At 35.4% G+C, this 10,813-nt stretch overlaps 1 protein-coding gene across 1 annotated transcript in view; it reads left to right on the forward strand.

The window, feature by feature from the left end:
• Positions 1-8,560, forward strand: part of LOC115446437 — a 157,713-nt gene extending 149,153 nt beyond the window's left edge. The window contains exons 8-9 of the mRNA XM_037438162.1: positions 4,733-4,907; positions 6,934-8,560. Of these exons, the coding sequence (XP_037294059.1) occupies positions 4,733-4,907; positions 6,934-7,569 (811 nt within the window). The 3' untranslated portion in view covers positions 7,570-8,560. The remainder of the gene's footprint in view (positions 1-4,732; positions 4,908-6,933) is intronic.
• Positions 8,561-10,813: the final 2,253 nt, after the last annotated feature.

Here is a 10,813-nt window from a genome sequence, read left to right on the forward strand (position 1 = left end):
GAACCTGGTGATATTTGTCTCGGACTATTCCATTCCCAACTAGGGTATCGTGTACTTCAGTTATTTGTGTTATTAGAATATAATTAAAATAAAATAAAATAAAAATGCTTTATTCATCACGTAGGCGAACATGGTTGCACTTATGATAAGTCAAGATACATGAGAACATTTAATTATTACTTAATTAGATTAGCTTATATAATACCACTTGTACATACATAACATCACGCATTTATCCCCGAAGGGGTATGCAGAGGCGCAACTAGGGCACCCACTTTTCGCCAAGTATGTTTCGTCCCATGATGTGATAGGGGGCGAGCCTATCGCCATATCGGGCACAAATTCCAGACTCCGGGCTGATACTGAGCAGAAAAACCCAAATATCACTTTGCCCGACCCGGGATTCGAACCCAGGACCTCAGAGCGCTATTGTACCGGACATGCAATACAACTACGCCACCGAGACAGTAATGATGTCAGTTTCATATACTTATTTAAGATAAGACAAACCGAAAAAACAGTAAACAGTATTAAATAGTAATATAATCAAATGCAACAATAATAATCATAACTTAATTTGTTGTCACAAAGAAATACCAATAAAATATAATTGATTCGATTCCAGATAACCGAACGATTCAAACAATCTAAGCGATTATAATAAAACGATATTTTATACGATTTTATCGATACCATGGAATGGTAGGTTGATGTAGAGATGTGACGTGGCGGAAAAACCGAAAATATTAATTCGGTTTATTGAGAATGGCTACAAATGAAAATGTATATACATCTCATTAATTGGGTATGCAGAGGCACAAACAGGGTGCCCACTTTTCGCCCAAGGCGTTCCGTCCCATGATGTAATGGGGGCGAACCTATCGCCATATCGGGCACAAATTTCAGACTCTAGGCAGAAACTGATCAGAAAAACCCAAATACCACGTTACCCGACCTGGGATTCGAACCCAGGACCTCAGAGCGCTGCCGTACCACGCATGCAGATAACTACGCCACGAAGTCAGTCAACTAAATAAACCGAAAACAAACCCGAATTACCTCAAATAATAGTAAGTTCGAACACAAAAAAAAGTTGCGAGAATAAAAGTTGGTGTTTTTTAAACTTAAACACTACAGTCATCAAGTAAAGTGACGTCACTACACCTTGTAGATACAAACAATTCGGCTTCTAAACACCACTAAAGCTCACAAAGAAAGCTTCCCGTCGATAGCATTGATTTATCTTATTAGTATCGAAAGTCGGAAGGTCATAAGTAAAAGCCCAGACTTTTATCTCGAAAATCATAAATGTATATTTTCGACTGTCGTATGTACAAGAATGGGTTTATCTTAAAAAATGAGATAAGTGATAAGCGGACACGGCTGTACGTAATCTAATCCTACAATGGGATTGAATTGAATTGGTCTGAAATGTTTAAATTAATAAACAATTTTAATTTTAAAAAATTGTTTACCTGATTTTTGTTAGGGATTTCAGAATATTTTTGTAAAACTTTTCTTCTCAAAAATTTCAGAAATAGCATAATTCTACTCTATGTAATTTATTTTTGTGTATCTCAATGTTCATATTCCAGAGAAATAAAAGATTTAATTATCAGTTTTCTTGTTGGAATTTAATAAATTATTTAAATAACGTTAATAAATACCTTCCATATACATTTTATTGTTACTAGAATAATATACACAATAGGCTCTTTCTCGTTGAATTACTGCCAACATATTTTTATTATTATTTAAGCTCAAATAATTAACATACCTACCATTTTTTTCTATACAATAAAATTGCAACACTCCGTAGATAGGACCGTCAACAGCTAAAAATTAAAAAAAAAAATGTATAATTGTGAAATGTAAGTAGATATTGTAGCTTTGACTTTTTGGTCTACTAACAGCTCAGTCCGCCCCGTGAACCCATGACCAGAGTCTTCGAAACGTCGGAAGAAAAATAAAATCCGCAAACCATTTCTATTTCAATGTCCAACATTTGCTTAAACTTAAATCATTATTGCACTACAGGTCAATTCACGACACCCTAATAGTACAGTGAGTCCGTCACAATAACAGTGGGTGGTCGCGGCAGCGGCATGTCGTCTGCGTCGCCGCGCTTTAATGTCTGGACATGTTGGCCCGCTCAAATTATGGATAATCTTTACGTAACGTTGTAGGCAGAATTGTTAATAATATAATAATCTCAGCCCTGTATTATATACTGTCCCACTGCGCGGCGTGGACCCCCTTTACTATTGAGAGGAAATAGGCATTAGTCCACCACGGTGGAGTGCGAATTGGCAGACTTTAGATATCCTTAAAATTTCTATAGAAATCTTATCAAGTATGTAGGCTTCCTCACGATATGTTCCTTCGCCGTTAAAGTGATAATTCACAAAGACTAAAGACATCATTTTTAGAAAAGTCAAAGATGTGTGCCTTTGGGATTTGAACCTGGACATTTGTCTCGGCAATCCGTTCCAAACCCAATTGCGCTATCGCCGCTTTCAGACAGAACTATTAAGTTATTTTAATTCACTTTCATTTAGGGTTTACTAAAGACGAAAGGGGAATAAGGATATTATCGTAAAATTCGTCAAAACTTCAAATCCAGCTGCTTGGCGTCAACCTATCTTTATTTACTAGCAAGTGAATATGTCAAAATTCTTGATAATTACGTCATCATAAGGTGATGGCGATGAAACAATATCACGCTAGACGAAATCAACATTGCCTAGAATATTTTTAAATATTCACATAGCCAGAAAGGATAACCTCGAACAACTGATGGTCTCTGGTAAAGTCGAGGGCAAACATCTGAGAGGTCATGTTCCCATCAGATGGTCGGACCAAATCCGCTCCACACTTGGCACCAAACTTCATGTTGTACTCCACAAGGCTAAAGATACGATCAGGTGGCGCAACTTAATCAAAAGCAAGATTACTCAATGTTCAGGGGATCACGACCCTCAGCAATGAGGAATACGATCCGAGGACGAGAATATTTTTCAAACTACTGCAAACTTCTTCAACGAACTAATGCTTACTGGTAGACAAAACCATGACATCCCGATGATCCTCTTAACCATTTCATTATATTCTTCCCGAACTAGGACCATTTTTTTATCAGTAATACTCCACAATTATACGCTTAGTTATTTAATATCGACAATGGGACTTGAAATCACCAGATGGTCCAAAACTTTCCCCGCACCATAGTCGTTTTTGCCTATAACCATAGTAAACAACATCACCGTGGCTAATGCGTTTATAATAACTGCCATTTCTTTCGTAATTGAAAGGGATTCGGAGATGTTAAACTTATGATATTACACGTTCGTTTTGTGAGGATACGCCGCGATTTTATACAACTGAATAAGGAGAGAATGTCGATCAATGCTAAGCATCACAACAAACAGTAAAAACACCATCAGGAACTATAAATTGTAACGAAATAATTGCATAGTATTTATGATAATGATAGGTCTTTCATATGTGAGAGTCCACCTGGATAGGTACCACCGCAATGTGTATTTCTGCCGCCAAACAGAAGGGTGTAGTCACTGTTGTGTACATGGTAGCCAGTGTAACAACTGGACATAATAAGACTTAACATCTCGTGTCTAAGCATGGCGAGCGCAGTGAAATGCCAAATAATACTTTGTAATTGAAGGTGTTGGATGGAATTTCTACTGTTTTTGGGCACTCATATCGTTTACCATCAGGCGAACGGCAAGCTGATTGTCATAAAATAGATGTTAATAGGCTAGACTCTAAATTGTATAAGCTGGAATACTTTTTGTAGTTGAATAACATAGATACCTAAGTAATGGAAGCATTCTCTGTATTCACATTCTATCTGAAACAATAATTGCTTCTCAGTCAACAGTAACACAGACGAGAAAAATAGAGCGCCTATTCTTATACAAGGACTAGAATGACATTACAAATCTTACATTTTCTAGAATTGTGGGAATAAAAGCCGTATCCACAATATGCTGACAGTTATTAAAAACAGTTATACCGCACAGCGTAATACGAAAGTACTTTGGCCGCAAAATATGATATTGTACTTGGAGTTTTATTAATAGAAGTCTTTTGATAGCGGCGCGCAATAAAAACTCACTGAATTTTGGGACTTTGGGCGTATAAAATTGGGCTCGGGATTTTTTTTCTTTAATAGCTATAACACAATTTTCGGTTAATGTATTTGGTTTGTGTTACAGATTTAATAATATAGGCATGTTTGCTTTAGATATTTCTAAAATGAGTTAACTATTCATAATAGATACCATACAATAATAAAAAAACAATTGTATTTTTTTTTCTCCTCTCTTTATCATGTATTGTAGTCTTTACCTTAAACTTTAAACTTTAAAAAGAGCAACACCAGAGTTTCTTGCCCATTCTTCTCTGGTGAGAACTGCTTTCCGAACTGATGGTAGAGTTAATTATGACGAAATCTTAATAATGTATAAAATTATACAGTTCCAAATCAATTATTTCTTTCATAATATTTCGATGATTATTGTCTTTGTTAGACTTTTATGTTCCACAGTAGATATCACCTAAATAGCGTAAAAAAAATTACAAGGTCAAATAAATTATTTCATTTCATAATAATTCGAAGGATTCCATTCTTTGTGGCACTGTTCCAGAGTAAATATCCTGTGTCATGATGCTAATTTCAAACAATATTTTAATAACAAATACATTTTTACAGACACAAACGAAAAGTGACAAATCTTCTACCATCGAAGTCATCAGCGCCAAGTAACACGAGCAGCGGCTCCCAGCGGCGAGCGCCACCTCCAGCCCCTCTGTATGAGGATCTGCAGGACCTGCCAAGGAGGCCACCGCTGCCACATAGACCTCAAGAGCTGGAGCCACAGTTGGAGGTGAGCAATGGGATATATTAATCATATGTAGTTTATAAATAGATTTTTTAATTATACTACCTAAGAAGTCATAACAGCTATTTCATAACATAATTAACCAAAAACGCAGTTAATTTCATATTTTGATAAAGAGAGAATAAATGATAATATTATATTGTGAACGATGATACACTGTTCCACTGCTGGGCACAGGCCTCCTCTGCTACTGAGAGGGATTAGGCCTTAGTCTACGACGCTAGCCTGAGTGCGCATTGGTAGACTTGACACAATGAAAGGAAGAAAAACAGAGAAACGGTGATTATAATTAATGTGAGGTCTATTTGAAAAGATGTTATATTGTTATATTTATTTATTTGAACAGCCAACAAAACATACACCTTACATAGTTTTTTTAATAATTCAGTACCTAAGTAATTACTGCAGTGCTGTTTTACTTAAAGGCTGTCACAGCATGAACATATTAATACATAACAATAAACAATTAGCTGCACCATAAGTGCAGTATATTCAAAATATAAGACTGAATATAAAACTAGATTTATATTTCAACAAGCGAGTTCAAGATTTTCTTTTTGAAGATAGAAAGCGAGTCATTAAATATATCAATACAATCAGATTTTTCTACAATTCGGTTATATAATGTATAAAAGATTTAATTGAGAACATTTTTGAATTATGTAGTGGGTAACTAATAAGTTGTTTTAACGTGTCTTTATTAATTATCAAATAGCTCTATTCATACTTCCAAAGATTAAACTTTTAAGCAAACAGATCAAGATTCAAATTCTGATTATAATAGCAATAAATTAGTAATAGCTTTAGTTTTCAAAGATACAATTTGATTATAGTCTAACATATCAAATATATACATTAAACTAAATTTGGAAACTATTTGTCAATTATAAAGTTAAATTAAATTATGCCCTAAATTCCTAGTCATAAAACTGTTTTACCACCGACATCCAAAATCTACCATTAAGATATAATTAATGATCATTTCAATTTGTCCCCATGAAGTTTAAAGGAAATGCCAAACCAGCACAGGGATATATTTGTCACAAAGTTCAAAAAACAGGACCGCTTTTACAGAAACTATATCACCCGCGGGAATACTTTGGGAATCCCGCAGCACTTCGTGAAGTGCCAATTTGGGAACAACAAAATGCTTCACACATTCTTCGAGATCTTTCAGAATATCTGAGCCTACAATAGGAATGGAATAATCTTTTCATCGTATTTGTGATTTCTTATTGTATTCTTGTAATTTTTGAGAGCAAGTACAGTATGCACAATTTTGTTAAAGAGAATAAAATATAGGCTGAACTGATACCTTTCTGTACTAAGTACTGTCTGCATTAGCTGTTTAATATGATAACTGTCAAATAAAATTCAATTAAAATTTATGAAACAAGCATTAACACAGTTTATTTTCGTTTACTGTCGATGAAATATGTATGCAGTAGACCACCACTTGCTATCTTTAAAACAAAATACCATGTATTCCAGTTTTAATTCTCAAAATCTGTTCGAGTAATAAAATTATTCGCATCATCTAATTTTCCAAGAGTTGTACAAAATTTGTTATGAATTTTCAGCGTTCGCATTTATAATAAAATGTTAGAGTAAATTATGAAGTGACAAAACTTTCGCTTTTTATCATTACATGGGTTGTCTAGGCTCTTTTTGATGTTCGTAATTGACTTTAAAACTTTCATTTGCTCACATTTAATCTTAAAAGTATTGTCACAACTTCAAAAGTTGCGAGATGTTTAATTAAAGAATTAAGACTTAAATATGATTTACACCAAGAAAGCCAAATAAAGAACAAATACAAACTTTACCATCTCAAAGTGTCATTTTGTTTTTAGGTTAATACAAAATGCTTTATTTTCTCGCGTTTAATTTAAATTCAAAACAAAATCTGGAATCTTGTCCTTTATTCTAATACTCGTACTGATGTTATAAACGTTTTATTTCGACACCATCTAGCAATCACAAATTAAAGTAATGATCTCTTCTTTTACAGATGGTAGAAACAAAACGAACTAACTGTCCTGGACGAGTTTTCGTTTGTGGTGCGGGAGGCTCCTGGAGAGGTGGAAACAGCTGTGGAGGTGACACGTGCGGCGCGCCACTCTACGAAGAGCTGCCCCACCGATCCGACGACTCTCTCCACAGTGATGACCACTTCGCAGAAGACGAACTTAGTTTAGTCGGGGAAGCGGCACCATGTCGAACGTGTTCCAGGCCGCCAGCCCCACAGTCGTTACCCCACCGGCAAAGACCGCAGAGAATGGACCGAAGACCAAAATCGCTGGAGAGGCGACGCGCGCAGCATCGAATGCCTCGGCATATCCACCCACCAGACCCTTCAGAGTTCCACGAAGGGGTTCTTCTGGATGCATTGCTGCGACTGTATCCCCAAGTCGGCACGGTGGGTGCCAGGCCGCCAGGCCCGATGCCAGTTAGCGCGGGAGGAGCGTGGCCTGGCGGCGAGTTACCTGGCATCCCGTGCTGGAGAGGACCAAGGGCGTCTCCCAAGCCTCCGAGCGGAGATTCCTCATTCGGCTCCGATTCGGGTTATAGTAATAATACGTGTGGTACGTGTGGAACTCGGGCATCGTCCCGACATAGACTGTCAGCGGAGATACCGATGTCATGAACAACGGAGTTCACGGACCTTGACACAATAACCTGTGTCAGAGTTCCACATTTCAGTGACAGTGATAGGGTTCACTGGAATAAACGTAATCGTTTTTGCATTTAGTAGATTTACTTTCTAATGGCCTAATAAGGTCCGTTTTTCTCATGCCTTTGATGACGGGAGACGAGGGTCCTTGTTCAAATATGCAACAATGTTGAAACTTTTCTACGACTGTACAATACTTCGCTTTATAGATTTCTCCCTCATTAGACCTTAGTGGTTACGAAATTATTTTTAGCTATAATAGTAATTATTTTGTACAAAAATATTGTGACCATATTTTGTAGGTAGGTATAGCGGTTTCTTCCTAGTAAGTTCTTTGGAGCTAGTCCTAAAATTATCAATTACGACGACAGAATTGAGTTTTGTTTTTTTTTTTGTGTAAATCGCAAACGAGTGATGTAAATTGTTTTCACGGAATGTAGATAATGTACAAAAATTGTAGTTAAAAAAATTATTTAAGGCGGTAAGGTTGAATTTTATAATCATATCATTAATAAAATTGTTCCATTTTCCCTTTGAAATGATAATGTAACTTTCCTTTTCTATTTATGAAAATGTATATACATTGGACTTTTATCGTTTGGTGCTAAATTCGATCAACAGTGTCGAATTTATTTTTTTAGCTTACACTCCGAATTTTATTTGGAGTTCACCGCTTTCATTTTAAGCCAGTTTTATGTATTCAGTAATGTATTTAAATACGCTTCATAATATTGTCCGGAACAGAAACTGTATTTTTATTAATTTTATCAAAAACTGTTGTTTTGTGTTGCTGTTTATTTAATTTAATATTTAATATTAATGGATATATTTATTTGTTCCATCATTTTTATTCAGTTTGCATGCTATCGATTGCAACACTGTAATTAAAATTATGGACTGAATCGTCCGTTTAATGAATATGAGAAGCACAATAAAATGAAAAATAAATACATTTTTAAAAAAATATTTTGTTTTATTCCTGTTTACATTATATCCTGGGATATATAGGATAGTGGTGGTAGGTGTCTCATATGTGACAGTCCGCCTGGGTAGGTACCTTGCAAAATCTATTTTTGCCGCCAAGAAGCAGTGTGTATTCACTTCTTCACGATGTTCTCCTTCACCATATATATTTAGATAGTTGATACACATACAGTCATAAACTTCAGCAAGCAAGTCAGAGATGTGGCTTGGGTTTTAAACTTACCGACATTCATCTTTGCAGAAGTTTATTTCCAGCTAAGCTTATTTAAAACAAAACTAAAGTGCCTACAAATTAAAGTCTAGATTCAAAACAACATAAATATACCTTCCTGCTACCAAACGTTTAATAAGCGAAGACTCCGCAAAGGATTTAATGAAGTCTCAACGCTCAGGGGCGTCTGTTTCGAGTAAGCTTCTTTTGTCTCGTAGTTAATAATTGAACCTTTTTAGATATATTTTTTTAAGTATACCGTAATATTAGACAAGAAAGTATTATGTAGAATTAGTAATTGTTTTATAAAAATATTTAAGCAAAGGAGACCAAAAATATGTTTGGTAATGATTTCTTATGTTTACGCGAATGTTAGACAATAAAATTAAACTATTCGGTATAAAACTAAAATATTAAAACCGCGATAAAATCCGAAAAATAGTTTCATTTTAATATTTTTTAGTGCTCACTTACCCGCTACGAGGAATTTGTGTGCAAAATGATTTTTTTTTGTAGACCCACAGATATAAGCTTCACTTTATCATCCAGTATTTAATTTTATCCTATAAAATTATTCTTAATATTTTATAAATACTCATTAAAATCAGATCCTGTTATTGATTAGGCATGCATGCAATTTCACACATGTTTGTTGCGTAAGTCTAACCGTTTACGCAGCGCACGCAACGGCAACTATGAAGATTAATAAATTTTCTTCGTTCTTGCAACATTCTTCATTAATGCTCTACTCCTATTGGTCATAGCGTTATGTTATATAACATATAGTTCAAACAAAACGTGTTCAAACTCTTCAGCTTGATATTATAATAGTATAGATATATTTGGAACCAGAAACAAACTCTGAATGCCGTCCTTAAACAGGTCCCTCTATTAACTGTAGGTACTCTACTCTGTATACAGGGTCATTTTCACTTTGCGTTATTAAATAAAACCACATGCTTATCTACTTGACAATAACTCTTTACAATAAGTTCCTTGAGCCGTAATGTAAACTAAAAAAGTGTAAGTTTCAAGTAAAATAAATATTAATAATAGGTAATTTTAATTTTACGCGCCCTAATGCTACTACTTCTACTCTAAGAGAATTCGTAGCAAGATTATACTTTCAGTCATAAAAACACTCACGCATACGCCATATTTGCATCGACTACAAAGTGATAAAGAAATCTGATAACTAAAACGATTTTTGGTGAAAATATTCGTTATTAATGGATGATTATGGCACAATGTCAGCAAAGTTGAAGACGAATATGTGATTTCATTTAGTAACGCAATGTCAAATTGACCCTTTATAGATATGATGTTAATTCCGTAAGTACGTATATATGTAAAATTCATACAATTACTTGAGTATGTTTGATGTTATCTTTTGTTAAAAGTACGCGAGATGCTTGCAAATAGACAAAATTATGCATGAAAGTACAAGGTAAATATTGTCATAGAAAAAACATATGAGAAAACGAATAAGATGCCGACTTGATAGTACATAATATGTTATGGCTGTATACATATCAGTGATTTTCCTATTATTAAAAAGTCATACGATTCATTAAATAAATACGAATAAATTAAAAAGGTAGCCAAATGAATACTATAGCTTACTCTCATAATACAAATAACCACGCAAGTCTTCCAAAAGGACCGGCTTTTATGACGTGACTTTCTGCAGGAAAGATGCAACCAAATAATAATATCAGCCCAGTATATAATACTGTCCCACTGCTGGGCACGGGCCGCCTCCACTGAGAGAGTTTAGGCTTTAATCCACCACGCCGTCCTAGTTTTTGTGTTCGCTCATCTACTCCAATGAGACAACTGCAAGACGGATGATAACGCCAGTACTTGGCCTCCTGCTGTCTTAGAGCGTCTTTCGGAATTAGGACCCTTACTTAAATGAGTCAGCCGCAAGTCCGGTATCGCTCAGAGACCGCGCCGCGCAACTAACTTTGTGCAACAGGATATTATTGGACCGTCTCGTATCCGCTGAAGATGGCCACCGCG

The sequence above is a fragment of the Manduca sexta genome, chromosome 13 (assembly GCF_014839805.1).
Source record: "Manduca sexta isolate Smith_Timp_Sample1 chromosome 13, JHU_Msex_v1.0, whole genome shotgun sequence".
Classification (NCBI taxonomy): Eukaryota; Metazoa; Arthropoda; class Insecta; order Lepidoptera; family Sphingidae; genus Manduca; species Manduca sexta.